Genomic DNA, 15,385 nt, shown 5'->3' with positions numbered 1-15,385 from the left:
TATCCTTCTGAGCCCAGACTGTGGGATTGATGATCTGACTGCTGAGAACTGTCCTAAAAAGAACCTTCTAGTACATTTGCCAAGCCTAACACAGGCCTGCATCAGAACTAAATTCAGCTCTGGAATGCCTTGCAGAGAGGTTGTCGTTTAATCAGAATTTGTAATTAAAATTTATAAGAAATGTTTTGTAAGCAAACTCTTCATCAGAACATGATATATAATATTTATGTTAGAAAAGAGAAATCTAAAAGACTCTTCTGAAATGTTAGCTATATATTTGGGTGCTGAGCTTATAGGTTATGTTAATTTTCTTACACCCCTTTCCTTCCAACTTTGTAAAAGCAACATGCGTTACTTTTGTAATTGGAAAACATCTTATTTCCTAAAAAGGAAATTTAAAAATTTTAATGCATGTTTTGTCCTTAGCTTTTGGAACCTCCTTCTGTGTCACTGACTTTGAGAGCTCACAGTCCTGCTGCCATTACCAAACCAGACCTGGGTCTATTTACCCCACAAACAGCAAAGCCAGTCCACTAACTGCAGGCTGTGGTGAAGGGAAGATACAGTGTTTATTGCAGGGCACCAAGCAGGGAGAATGGGCAGCTCATGCTTAAAAGACCTGAACTCCCTGATGGCTTTGGAAGAGTTTTTAAAGACAATATGAGGGGAAGGAAGGTCACAGCCTGTGTGATCCACTGGTGCACACTCTCTAATTGGTTGATGGTGAGATAATGGTGACATTTAATCTCAGTCATCAACCTTCAGTTTCCAACCAGTCTGAGGTGCCCATGCTGGTGATCCACAAGCAGCTAACTTCTTCCACCTGGTGGGGGTTTTAGTATCTGCAAAACAGCTCAAGGATATGGCTCAGGATATTATTTACAGCCCTAGAGGAGGAACTAAAGGTCCTTGCTTTGTTTTATGTCTAAATTTTGTCTTACTTGACTGTTTTCCTCACTTCTCTGGTTAAATTTGCTCTTTGGAACTCAAGGAAGGCCTCAGAGGCTAAAGCTTTTTTGAAAACAAGAGGCAGAGGACATGGTGGGGTCTGAGGTGAGATGGGACATCCATGCCTAGGAAGGTCCTGCTCAGTTTTATCGTCATAGTTGCATATTTGTCATGGACAGCAGGGCACAGGAGCCTCCTGCAGAGTCAGGCCCATTTGCTGCGAGGCAAGGTTCGGGACCGCCCAGATCATTGAGAACTAGCGAAGCCAGAAGGCTCTCATGACTAGCTTACTAGCTTAGCTGTCTTGTCAGTCTTGATAGGATTCATTCCACTGCCCCCCCCCCCCCATCCTAAAATCACTTTTTTAAAAATCCCTATATCCTCTGGCTAACTGTTAACCACCAACCACCAGGGCCAACTGGAAGACCTGGTGTTGCTGAGATTAAGAATGGTTTTGGCAATTAGGGATTTGCTCACTTGCTTTTATGTAAGCCTGAGGCATCAGGTTCACTTCCTGCTCTTGGGAGCCCTTGTTCAGTGGTTGCTTGGCACTCTTCTCCACCAATACCACTGCCAAAAGTGAACGAGTACTTTTTCTGTTTTGAAAACCATGGAACAGGGTTGAGATAAGAGAACCAGGTGTTACTTACTCCTCTGAATCTTTTCCCTCTAACCCAGTTTCCAAATTTTAGACCTAAAATAACAAATAGGTTCGTAGGTTTGTCCTTTGCTTCACACTTGAATTTGGATCTGGCCCTCAGAAAATAATGCTGCTAGAGCTATAATAGAAATTACTGTACTCATTTCCTTATGGGGGAGGCACATGCTTATTGATGACTGAAAGCACTTAAGGATGAAAGTTATCTGAGTCTCTTGTTCAGTGTGGCAGGGCTTATTTTTTATTGTTATCGATTTGGCCCCTGAGGTGATGACTCCTGGAATTTTTAAAGCAGTTGAAGTTGTCTCGCATCTATGGCAAGATGTTACGTGGAGGAGAGGAAGGAAGTTGTGGGCAAAAGCCACTGCCAAGTGATTTGTAGCCGAGCTGTTCAGAAGGCTGTCAGGAAACAGCTTTATTCTTCCATCTCCCTTTGCATAGGAATGGAACCCAGAGAAGGGATTGCAGTAAGTCTCCAAATCTGCCTATTCATCTAGACAAATTTACCTTCTCCCTTCCTCCCCTCAATTCTGGAGCAGTTGGTTCTCCTTGCAATACCATCCCAGTGGATTCAGGTTTTTTCTGGAGCTTGCACTTCCCTGACCCCTGCGTGGCTGTGTCTCTGGGCAGCAGGCAAGTGTACAGGCCTTAGAAGTGAGTCTGGTCTCTCAGGTTCCTTCTCAGGCATGTGCACTGGCATCTGAGGCCGCCCTTTTGACCCCAGGTTCTCCATGTCACCGAGGTGGCAGTGAAGTGAATTTGTTTGTGCAGGCAGCAGAATCACGTGTCAGGGTGATAAATATGTATGAAACTGGCTAGTTCATTTGAAAGGCACCAAGGCTTACACTGCACCATTGCATCCATTCAGGTGAAAATTCATTTCTCTCCATGGCAGGGGCGGAGAGACCTTGAAATACGTTCTTCTTCATCAAGGTGGCTCAACCGGGAAAAACCTTTTAGTTTTTCAGAGCTATTAATGCTAATCAGAAAAAATTTGCTGTCAGCTGATAGCTAACAGCACATTTGGAGGCAAAGTTGGGGTTTTTGTTGCTGTTGTTTTTATTGTTGCTTTTCATTCCAGATTCTCCAAACCTCAGCTTTCTGTGTTCTCTGTTTCTTTTTGTGGAGCAAGGGGCTTATGCATTGTGTTCAGGATACATCTGCAAAAGGCTTCTGGAATGTTTTTATTGCATTTTAAATGCTGCAACCACCAGAGGCCAAATTATAAGCCAGAATTTTCCTCTTAGTAGCATGCCAGAAATCTCTCTGTCCAATGTAATTTGCATTATGATTAGAAAATACAATAAACTGGACACAGTTTTTTAGTCTTAGGGTATCACTGAGTTTTTCCCACAGTGTGTGTTGCCATTGTGGCTGGAGTTATATGCCAGCCTGGACCCCCTCAAAATGTAAGAGCAAGAGTAGGGGGTTAGAAGCTTCCTAGGCTGTCTTTGACAAATTTGGGAAAATGCAGGTAGAAAGTAAAGGTAGGAGGAAAAGGAAATTAAAAATAATGAGATGAAGCTGGAGCGCGGTTGCTTTATTCAGCAGGGTAGGGGAGATAACCCTTATCCATTTTAGTTGAAGAGGTAAATCTTGGCTATTAAAGGATGTTTGGTTCCACTTGTAAATGGACATCAGCTGTCACTGGAAAAGCTTTTCTTTTTTTTTTTTTCCCCTCGTCTTTTTGCCTTTTCTAGGGCCGTTCCTGTGGCATATGGAGATTCCCAGGCTAGGGGTCGAATTGGAGCTGTAGCTGCCAGCCTACGCCAGAGCCACAGCAACGTGGGATCCCAGCTGCTTCTGCAACCTACACCACAGCTCATGGAAACACTGGATCCTTAACCCATTGAGCAAGGCCAGGGATTGAACCCGCACCCTCATGGTTCCTAGTTGGATTTGTTAACCACTGCGCCAAGACGGGAACTCCTGGAAAAGCTTTTCAAATGATGTCAAAATTTGCAGTTATAAATGTTGTGATGTTTGAATTTCTTGGGTAGTTTTTTTTTTTTTTTTTTTTTTTCCTTTTCAGAACAGTCAGCCCAATTAGTAGTTACCTTAAAATATAGAGTCTTATCCTGTTGCTGATTATCTTTACTTTCCTTTTTCCTCTGTATTCATAAACTCGGTAAGAAAGATGTGGCTTTTTATTTTAATTTACCATGAGGTCTTGGCTTAGGATGAATTCTTTCTTTGGCTTAAATACTGTTTCTCAAAGAAGGAAGGGCTAGTTTTTACAAAACAGTTTTTTTTTTGTTTTTGTTTGTTTTTTTTTTTTGTTTGTTTGTTTTGCAGGTTGACTCCAGAGCCTAAAGGACTTCTTTATCTTATTTGTGGAGCATGTTTTTAAAAATCTTCCTTCTAACCAGATTTCTTTAAAGGTTAATGCTTTCAGCAGCATGATGCTATTTGGGAATTTAGGAAACTCAGCTTAGCCCTTTAGGTATTGAGTGGAAGAAGGGAAGCCTGATGCAGAGTACATCATAGGAAATCATATAGGGAGAATGCAGGGACAATCACAGCATGGAAGAAGATATTGTCAACATATGTAACCACAGTAAAACTACAAATCAGTAAGAAAAACAGGCAAGTGGCTTAAACTGGCTCTTCATGGAAGCAGATGGCTAAATGGCCAGTCACCATATGAAAAGATACACAGGAGTTTCATTGTGGTGCAGTAGGGTTAAGAATCTGGCATTGTCATTGCAGTGACTTGGTGGTACAGGTTTGATCCCTAGCCCGGGAACTTCTGCATCCCATGGGTATGGACCAAAAAAGGGAAAGGAAAGGTACACAACCCAATTAGTAATCAGGAAAGTGAAATAAACTGCAAAAAGATATTACTAGAGAATTCTCATGCATACCATCAGAGGATGGAAATGGTTTTATTCTGTTTTAAAAATAATTTGGCATTACCTAATGAAGTTGGAAATAGTCTTTGTCTTTAACCCAGCAGTTCCACTCTTGAATATATTTGATAATGGTTTGCATATGTGCACCAGATGTGTAGGAGAATGTTCTTTGTGGCATTGTTCATAATGGTGAAAAACTAGAGATGACCTAAGTATTCATCATCTGTAGAGTGGATAAATTGTGATGTTTTCATCCGGAGACTTAATCGAGGGGAAAACAGTCTGTAGCAAGTGAGGTTATTACCATTTATCCAGTCAATATTTGCATAGATCAGGCGTCTAGATGTTCTGGAGTAGAATTGAGTAAGTCCTGGTCACTACAGTTCGTAGAGCTTGTAGTGCTGTGAGGGTGATTGAGAATGTACCCAGGCGCTTGAGGATCAGCACACATCAGAGGTAAGGACACAGGCTTGGAAGGCAAAAGCTTGTGTTTCAACTCAGGAGCTTCCCATTATGAGCCGTGTGACTCGGGGCAGATTACCTAATTTCTCTCTTTCTTTTTTTTTTTTTTTTTGGCTTCACCTGTGGCATATGGAAGTTCCTGGGCCAGGGAATGAATCCGAGCTGCAACTGCAACCTATGTCACAGCTATGGTAACCTGGATCCTTAACCTGCTGTGCCAGGCTGGGAATTGAACCGGAGCCTCTGCAGCGACTTGATTGGATTCTTAACCCACTGTGCCACAGCAGGAATTTCATCTTATTACTGTCACCTGCGCTTTCATCATTTGTAAAATGCAGATGATAGTATCTACCACAGAGTTAAGCCCAGTAAGTACATTGGTTTGTGTAAAAGGCTTGCTGCATAGTAATTAGTACCATGGAATATTCCCTGCTTTTAGAAATAACTCATAGAAAGGATTTGAATCCACCATGAACTAGATATGAAGGTGCCTCTGAAGAACACTGAGCTCATCCCAGCCTGAAGGAGGGGGAGTGTACGTGATGCTGAGGACGTGTGGGAAGTTTCTGGGGGGAGATGTCTTTTGAGCCATCACACAGTTTCAGTAAGTTGGAGGGAGGGATTCTGGTACTTTAGGCAGAGGGCACAGCGTGAGCAGGGGTGTGACCAGGGCTATGCAGTGGCTGGTGTTAGCTTGATCCTATGTGACTGGCAGAGCTTGCAGCCTGGAGGCCCCAGAACTGGAGAGGTCTCCAGACATGTTTGCCCAGGATGATGTGTTTCATTTTTTAAAAAGTGTCTTTGCAGGAAGAGAGTCTTTAGAAAAAGGCAGGGGCTGTGCCTGTAAATGCAGTTACCACCACTCTCTTTGCTTAGACCCATCATTCTTTGCCGGCAGGCCTTGATGTTTGCAAACCTGAGACTAGCACTTGGGCTGAGTGTGAAAGTAGCATGAGGAAAGCACAGGAAACTTGCATGGGGACTGGACCGTGGAAGGACTTGAATGTCATGTTAATGAGCTTGAACTTGCTCTGTAGGCTGTGAGGAGCCATTGAGCAGGATGTTGAAGTAATAGAAAATTTTCTTAGTTGACTTTAGCTTGATTTGCACTGGACCTGGGGAGCTCCATTGGGAGGCTTCGATCAAAAAACTAGAGCACCTAAAGAACAGAGTGTGTGTGACAGCTGCTATGGGGGCTGACTTAGTGCCACTCAGTAACTGATGAGATATGAGGTGTTGACTGAGAAGAATGGTACCAGTAACAGAAGGGGGAAGGAGGTGGGCATAAGTGTGGGCCCAAGAGACATTTAGTGGTGATGTAGAATTTGAGGTGGGAGGCTGGCTTCCTGCTCAGGCTGCTCAGCAGAGCAGTTCAAAGTTGGTTAAGAGACCCAGTATGGTGAGTGATGGTTCTGGGCTTCTTTTCAAAGCCGGTAGTAACTACATGAGAATTGTTTTTGACAATCCAGTGACTTAATGTAGTTGCTATCCTATGGTGGCCTTTACTTGGCCTAGTGCAGGTGACTATTCCTGGGTAGTTGTTAATAAACCAGGCATATTGGTTGCAGAACTGTGGGTAGCGCACAGAGAAAATTGCTAGGCTAGCACTGACTAGTGACAACAGAGACGGGGACATCTTTTGAGTTTATTCTCAAGTTGCTTTGAGAAAGCTGAGTCCTGGGGCTGGTGGCCAGAAGGCATGCCTCACTTGGCACTGGCTGTATTGACAACAGGCCCAGACTTGTAAACACTGTTCGCCCAGCCTGGGATTTGGCAAACCTGCTGCATGCTGGGTGGGTGGCCTGGCTAGACAGCCAACCTATGTGTGCACCTGTGGTGGTTCTTGCAGGTGAACAAGGCTCAAAGCCATTACCTGCTGGAGAGGATTGTGCACAGAATCAAAGCCACGCAGTGAAGAGTTCCTGAATCTCTTACAGACAAAGCCAGGGTCCCTGAAGTGGCTCCAGAAAGCTTCTGTAAATTATGAGAAAGACAATAATTATTGGTAATTCAGTGATGCTTAGGACTAGCCTGTTTTAGATCAAATTAATGCTCTACTTGTATTTTTAATGGGCTAGACATTTGCTTTGGGACTCCATATGGGAATGGATGCAGTCAGAAAACACTTCCGTTTTAGTACTTCTAATTTTACAGGTTTATAGTTGTATTTTTGCTCATGGCTTTTTCACTTACATTAATATGTTTTTCATGCTGAATCCTATAGAACCTCTATTTGTATAACCCTAATTCTGTTGAAAATGTGAGGCCGGTGGATAGATGATAATTTCCCTTCTACAAGGCTTTTTGTTGTTCACGTTAATAGATTGCACAAGTAAGAGTTAACAAGCTCTTCCATAATCTTGGAGATTGACTTTGTAAGAAGGGTATTTACAGGAAATTCCCTTGTGGCACAGCAGGTAAAGAATCTGGCATTTTCACTGCAGTGACTTGGGTTGCTGCTGTGGTATGGGTTCGACCCCTTGGCCCAGGAACTTCCACATGCCATGGGCATGGCCAAAAAAAGAAAAAAAAATCGTATTTACAGACAATTCTGATTTTGACAGCAAATTTTCATCTACCTAAGCATTTTGCTTTAGAAACATTTAAGGCAAACATATGAGTTTTGTTCTTTTCAAACATGTTAATCGAATTTGCTTGACTTTTTTTTTTCATTTTTTAAAGTTTTATTGAAGTATAGTTGATTTACAGTGTAGTGATAATTTCCACTGTACAACAAAGTGATGCAGTCATACATATACACACATCCATTCTTTTGACTCTTCTTAGTTTGAATGATTTTTGTTCTAGGTTTCTGACCCATTTGGAAGATTAAAAATTGTTCATAAGGTGTTAAGACCTTTGATTAGAAATTTAAAATCTTGTCTTGAATTTCATGCCAATGTCGGAGATGCTACTCAGAGATGAAACTGGAGTTTATTTCTTCTGATAGGTCCTGGGTCTGCCTACACTAGGCTTCCTTTTTGGGTTTTTGTGGTGTCCTGGGCTACAGCTTTAAAATAGGCAGGTGGATTCAGGGTGGTTTTGGTTCAAGCCCCCTTGGGGCCAAATGGCTTGAATTTATGTGGTATCTGTTTAAAAGAGAAACAGTATCTGAATTTTCTCAGGCAAAAGGTTCTGAGGCAAACACTATGGCTATTAGTTCCTCAAGGTCTCTTCCCTGGTTTGCCCCTTCTCCTTGCCCATCTTAACTCCCATCTCATGATCGTTTGGGGAGGGTTTTTCTGTATTTCTGTGTTTCTTTTTTTCTTGCGGGTTTATTTGTTCCAAGGAAGAACCGTATTTTCTGTTTCCAGTGTTCTGTTCAGGAACTCCCTGCCCTGCCCCTGCATTGCCTGTCACCTGAGAGCTGGCAGAACAAAGCAGGCAGTAGAGCTGTTTGTTTCAGGCCCGTCTTTGGGGGATGATGAAAACTGTGAATCTTTGGCAGAGTTAGAGCTCAGGACGGCTTGATATTTTCCAAATGGGTTAGCGTAACCCAGGGACCTTGCTTGAAGTCTGGTAATGACAGCTCAGCCACCAAATTTTCCTTAGTGTATAGCTTTTGAGAGGAAAAAAGCCTTTTAAAATTAAGAGCTTTGATAGATATCATTACTAGTTTAATCTCTATTCTTAAAGGAAATACTTAATCAGATATTGACCGTGTTAGGCCATCTGCCTGTATCTGAGTATTTTCCTCTAAGCCAAGGAGAACCTTCTCTTTCCTCAGATTAATGTTCTATGACAAATGCTGTTTGGGGTGCAAGAGATTTTTTTTTTTTTTTTGACATTAGCTTGCATCCTTTATTGTCTTAATTTTACCTCAAAGCAGAACACTAAAAAATGGAGGAAGCAGGGGAGTTCCCATCGTGGCGCAGCGGAAACGAATCCAACTAGGAACCATGAGGTTTGGGTTCAATCCCTGGCCTCACTCAGTAGGTTAAGCGTTTCAGTAAGCTGTGGTGTAGATTGCAGATGTGGCTCGGATCCCATGTTGCTGTAGCTGTGGCGTAGGCCAGCAGCAAAGGCTCCAATTAGACCCCTAGCTTGGGAACCTCCTTATGCAGAGGGTGTGGCCCTAAAAAAAAAAAAAATGGAGGAAGGGGGCTCTTTCAAATAAAAATGCCAGCAATTGAAAACATATTGGAGGAAAACAGTTAATGTAAGAAAAAAACAAAACAAAACATGCGAATGGTTTAAAGGTTTTAATACTAAAGTTCATTTTTCTAAAACTGGGAGATGGCATTTACGCTTAGCATTCAGAAACCACTTTAGGGCAAGGATGATATCTTAACTGTAGATTTTACTACCTCTAACGTAACACCTGCAGAGAGAAGACACGCCACACCAGTCATGTTTATAGAATAAAAGTGTTAAATGAAGATGATCATGTTTTGCTATTTTTTCCTCATAAATGATATTTGTCCCATTGGGGTCTTTGTATCGGACATGCTGGGAACTTTTCTCATCCTCTGTCCGTTCCTCTCAGTTCTTTTAATTACTGTTGGGTTGTGCAGAACCTGAGTTTTAAAGGGCTAGCTAAAAATAGACTTGTCACTGTAAGCACCTCTTCACATCTGCTTTTTTTCTCGGTCCTTGCAAGGTTGACCAGCCTTTTTTGGAGTTGCACATCAAAAACAGTTGGAGGAAAAACAGCATCTGTTTCATCAACATTTCCAGTGTTGGAAGACGATGTCAGATTTTAAACTTTTTTTTTTTTTCTCTCAAACCAATTCTGGTGCTCTCAGAGCAGTGGCAATTGCTTCAAGTGTGGAAACAGCTAGGTGTGGCCATTTCGAGGCTGATCCAGCCCAGCTGAGCTGTTTCTGTTGTCCGTCGCACCCTGTGCAGGGTTTACAGAGAGACCTAGCATCCTCTGGGCGAGTGTGCTTGGTCTGTTGTTTTCTCTGTTTAATCATGTGACATTACAAATGCCAAGGGTGCACTGGCATATGGATGGAGGAGTCTGAGGTCTACTCTTCTGAGGTTTGCTCAGGATCCGGTGGAGAACTGTAGTTCAGGGTTAAGAGCAGGGTTTGGGCTCCAAGCTCTGCTGTCTTCCAGTAACTTTGGTCCAGTGATATGTTTTGTCACATTGGAAATGAGGGTTGACTAGGCTTGCCTAATGCATGTGATGAGCCTAGTAAGCAGTGCCTGTCTGAAGAAATGGTTTTAAAGATAGAATTAGGGAGCTGTGTCATCTTAGACTCGCAGTTCAAATTCTATGTGCTTCATTGTTTTTAATAGCTTTTGTTATCTCCCCATGGTTCTGAAAATATTGGGCCCTTTGGCTTTCACTCCCTTTCATCCCCACTACGAATCAGCGGTCCCTCCCAATTAAGAATGTTGGAAATAATGCATCTTTTTTTTTTTTTTCTTTTTCTTTTTATAGCTGCACCCTTGGCATATGGAAGTTCATGGGCTAAGGGTCAAATTGGAGCTGTAACTGCCGGCCTGTGCTATAGCCACAGCAACGCCGGATCCAAGCTGCATCTGTGACCTACACTGCAGCTTGCAGCAACTTGGGATCCTTAACACACTGAGTGAGGCCAGGGATTGAACTCGCACCCTCTTGGACACTATGTTAGGTTCTTAACCTGCTGAGCCACAATGGGAACTTCAGTGCATCATTTTTAACACAAACCCTGGTTGTCATGTGTCCACTGAATTTCTTTTATTCCCTTTTGGTTTTGAAGGTTGGAGTGTTTTTTTTTTTTTTTTAATTTCTTTTGCAGCAACAGCATAATGGCATAAATAAGAAGCCTTCCCTCTTGGTTTTTAGGAAAGATGTAGGAAGTGTGGTGTCTCCTCTCATTGCAGAAAGTTAATGATTTGTACTGATTTTTGTCAATCATGCTTACTAGTACATTGAGAAACAGCATTCGGAATAATGTACTAAGTATTTTTTTGTGATTTTTAACATCTCTTCCCTTTCTATACACATCGTATAAATGCAGGTAAACTGTAATTCACTTACAAAGATGGACAGCTACAATTTTTTTTTTTTTTAAGGGCCGCACCCAAGGCATATGGAAGTTCCCAGGCTAGGGGTCTAATTGGAGCTATAGCTGCCAGCCTACACCACAGCCACAGCAATGCCAGACCCAAGCCGCCTCTGTGACCTACACTACAAATCACGGCAACGCCGAATCCTTAACCCACTGAGCAAGGCCAGGGATGGAACCTGCAACCTCATGGTTCCTAGTCAGATTTGCTCTGCTGCACCATGATGGGAACTCCAAATTTTTTATTTTTTAACTTAATCATTTTTATGCCCATGGTGTAAAATTTTAAAGCACAAAAGGTTATGCACATGCTGAAAAGTTGGCTTCTGTACCTCATCCCTTATTCTTCCCACAGAGACAACTACTTAAATATTTTTTTTGTCTTTTTATGACAGCACCTGTGGCATATGGAGGTTCCCAGGCTAGGGGTCAAATTTGGCACTGCATCTGCAACCTACACCACAACCACAGCAACGCAGGATCTTTAACCCACTGGTCGAGGCCAGGGGTCGAACCCACATCCTCATGGATACTAGTCGAGTTCATAACCTGCTAAGCCACTGTGGGAACCCCCTTAAATGCTTTTAAAAATTGAAATCAGTGTTGAATCATGGTTCGATGCTCAGATATATTCACCCTATCATTTCTTGGCCTTTTGGCTAAGATCAAGTGCCTCTGTCTGTGTTCTATGAATTTTTGGTTATAAGTTAGAGGAATCAGTTTGGAACAAGTTACTAGGTGTACATTTGGATATATAAGCAGACATGAGTAATGTAACTTTTATGTGATCCCTCTTACTCAGTTTAACCAGCTTTTGGAGCCACTGTTTCCTTGACTTTTGGGTGTCTTGATTTCCCCATCTGTGTTTTTTTTCATTTTCCAGTTGCAACACGAGAAAGCTGAGCTGGAACAGCATCTCGAACAGGAGCAGGAATTCCAGGTCAACAAACTGATGAAGAAAATTAAAAAACTGGAGAACGATACCATTTCTAAGCAGCTTACATTGGAACAGGTACGAAAGTGTGGGTTCTCTCTGTATCTCTATTAGGATAGTTCTCTCACTCTCTTTCCTCCCCCTTCATATCATCAACTGTTCTTTCAAGCTTTAACATGCCCTGAGGAATTTTCATCAGTGAAAAATATTTTTCTACTTCGTCTTCCCACAGTGAAGACTGCACATCTGAAGCAAAGCAGGAACAGATCTGCATAGCACCTGCTCTCTCTCACACACTTGCTTTTTTTAACCACAATTAATAAAGTTTCAGGAGATAGGTTGCAATGTGCTGATTTATAGGCAGGAAATGTTAGGTTCCTTTTGCGAGGGGGGGAAAGATGTGTTTTTAACCACAAGATAGTTTCAGTGAAAGTTCCTGAGACAGCATGGCTGTGGAACTCAAAGCTTTTCTTTCAAGGATTCTTCAGAATGAACAACTAGCATTTTTCGTCTTTGAAATACTAGCAACCTTATACCAACCCTGTCTTTGTCCAGCTCAATTTGTTGGTACAGATATGGAATCACAGACTTCGTTGCTCATCCTGGTTCAACCACAGACTAGTTATATGACCTTGCATTAACTTCATCAACTTCTCTGGGCCCATGTTTTCCATTTGTAAACAGAGCAGCATGGACAACAATCAGGAACTGGCAGGCTTAAAAAGGCACAAAAGGGGGAAGGTAATAAGAGTGCACAGGCCCTTTGACCGTTGCCTTTGGGAGACAGTGCTGGAGCATTGGCTTTGCCTCAGGCATCCATGCTGGTCCTTATCCACCAACACATAGAACTGGACAGCCGATACCAGTCCATCCAAGTTGGTGTGACAGACAGAAGTACCTGTTATCTCTGGCCTACTGACCCTAATGCTTTGCCCTACGCTGATTTATGTTCCAGGTCAGAAGAGCCTGGTTTCCATGTAAAATTCCATGTATTAACATCTTTTAGCTCTTTGTAATTTGGATCTTGATTGCCATTTTTGATGATTTGACCAAGCCTTTCATGGAAAGTTGTCTCATTTATCCCAATTTTAAGATCTTGCTGGGCATCTTAGTCCAGGCTGACTGGTTCTTGAATCACCCCAAGGACCTCATATTTTCCTCATTGTATTTGAGATGAACCATGATGGGAATATCAGGTTTGAGAGGAAGTCCGTACTTCTTGTTAAACGAACTTTTGTTTTTTGGTGTTATTCTTGTATCTCCCTATATCAAAGGGTGGAATGATACTGGGTTTTCCAAGACTATGAATAATGACTTTGTTTTTTCCATTCTTTATAGGCTAAAGAACAAAAAGTTCTCTTTCCAAGGGTTGACTAGTTTATACATATGCAGAGTAATCTATTCTTACTGTTCATCTTTGGAATTCAGATGCAGTTTCTAAATTTAGAAGGCTCCTCCACCCCCACCCCCCACCCTCCAGTTTAAAAACATTTATGTTCTGAAGTTCACCTGTTTAATTTCCGGGATAAGCAGGTAGCCAGTTCAGTTCACATTAAAGTTGTGAAGATTCTTATTTGAGTCCATGACATACCAAGATCTTGTTACTGGTACATGTTAATCCAGAGTTAACCAAGTGACTGAGTACAGTTCTCACAGTGGTTGGCATTATAAGAGTGTCACCTGGTCAAAACCTTCACGTTGGTGGCTGTCAGTGATTCAAACAGCTTATGTCTTATATTTGTTCACCATCTCCTAAGGAGACTTGCGGACTGGGGCTGTGACCCCCCTCCCCCCACAGTTTAGCTGTGGCCACAAGGTGGAGGTAGTGGCCTAGAGTCAGAAAGCCATCCTAGGGGCCCCGGGAGAGAGGATGAACTGCTGCACAGTCTTAAGGCTCTTTGGGACTTTAGTCACTAAACCCCTGTAAAATGAAGTCCAAGATGAACATTTTCCCCACGTTAGCGATTTAGTCCATGGTAAGGTTTATTTTTCGACCCCTGCACTCAAGAAATGGATTTCCACGGTGAAATGTGAATTGCAAAGCCCTAAATTAGAGGTAGCCTTCAGAGCTGGGATATCGAGTTCCTATGTAAATAAGATGGAGACATTAATATTATCATAAAACTTTCCTCTCTTTGTTTTGGATGTGTCCAGGATGATTAGACATCGGGGATTTTACGCTATGTTTTGTTTTGCCATGAGTAATATTAGTCAGGGTCTAAGGGCAATGTTTTTTGTTTTTTGTTTTTTCCACCAGTAAAAATAAATCTCTTCATATTTCCATGGATAGGATCTGGCCCTCTCTTCTGACCATCTCTTGGGAGTATCATCTATATTATAGTATTTACTGTAGGTCATAATCTATATGATATATCCTACCCTGAAATGATTATCAGAAGAGCCAAGGTGTGGACGTCACTATGCATTATATGCATATGTGTACAGTATATATGTGATACATACCTTTGCTCTTGTGACAATAAAGCTCTCTCAAGGCAGTTACCCAGTGTGTCGCGTGTCTTAACACTGCTTTGTTGGAAGTGTTTTAGAAGTGTGGTTTCAGACAGGTGACTGAAGAGCTCTCATTTGTACTTTGAAAAGCCATGTAGGATAGGTTCGGGGCCTTTGTACTGGACCTGAATAGAACCAGATGTGAACCTGTTTCCTCTGCCTCATATCTTTTAATTAATTAATAATTAATTTTGGTAGGGGCATTATTGAGACATAATTCACCAACCATACAAATCACCCATTTCAAGTGTAGGATGTGATGGCTTTTAGCCTATTTGCAGAGTTGTGCAACCATAACCAGAATAGATTTTTAGGACATTTTCATCACCTCCAAAAGAAAGCCTGTACCTTTCAGCTGTCACTTAGACTCTGATCTCCTGAAGCAGTTGCTACTGTGCTCTCTCTGTGCATTTGCTTATTCTGGATGCTTCATATAAATGGAATCATGCAGTGTGTGGTCTTTTGTGACTGGCTTCTTTCACGTGGCATCCTATTTTTGTCCATGGTGTGACAGATGAGGACTTCATTCCTTCTCCTGGCCAAATAATATTCCATGCTGTGGATATACCAACCACATTTTGTGTCTCCATTCTTCATTTGTTGAACATCTGGGTTGTTCACCCTTTTGGTTATCATGAGAAATGCTGCTGTGAACATTCATGAACAACCGTTTCTCTGGACATGTCTTTTAATTTTTCTTGGGTACATACCTAGGAGTGGAATTGAACGGTCACATGCAAACTTTTTGGCCGAAATGCCAGACTGTTTTCCAAAGTGGCTGTGCCATATGATTTTAGCATCCTGGTGAGTGTAAGGTGGTATCTCAGGGTGGCTTTATATTCCCCTAATGGCTGATGATAATAAATATCTTTTTAGGTGCTTATTGACTGTTGTATATCTTCTTTGGAAAAATGTCTATTCAAGGTATTTTTGTTATTGAATTGTAAGAGTTCCTCATATATTCTAGACACCCTTACCAGATACATAGGTTACAAATATTTTCTCCTTTTCTGTGTAT

The 15,385-nt window shown here is 41.9% G+C and overlaps 1 protein-coding gene across 2 annotated transcripts in view; it reads left to right on the top strand.

Annotated features, from left to right (window-relative positions):
* CCDC6 (coiled-coil domain containing 6) overlaps positions 1 to 15,385 on the top strand; it is a 124,420-nt gene that overhangs the window by 67,067 nt on the left and 41,968 nt on the right. For both annotated transcript variants that reach the window (XR_014827962.1, XM_001929282.6), the window contains exon 3: positions 11,806 to 11,934. Coding sequence is in view for 1 of the 2 variants with exons in the window: in XM_001929282.6 (XP_001929317.3) it covers positions 11,806 to 11,934 (129 nt within the window). In the remaining variant the exon portion in view is untranslated. The remainder of the gene's footprint in view (positions 1 to 11,805; positions 11,935 to 15,385) is intronic.

This window comes from Sus scrofa, chromosome 14 (assembly GCF_054392235.1).
Source record: "Sus scrofa isolate SSC_HxYL_T2T_F1_AM1 chromosome 14, Sscrofa_HxYL_maternal_Yorkshire_Landrace_v2.0, whole genome shotgun sequence".
Classification (NCBI taxonomy): Eukaryota; Metazoa; Chordata; class Mammalia; order Artiodactyla; family Suidae; genus Sus; species Sus scrofa.
Note: the sequence above shows the minus strand (reverse complement) of the source record. Positions and strands in the feature narration are given on the sequence as shown.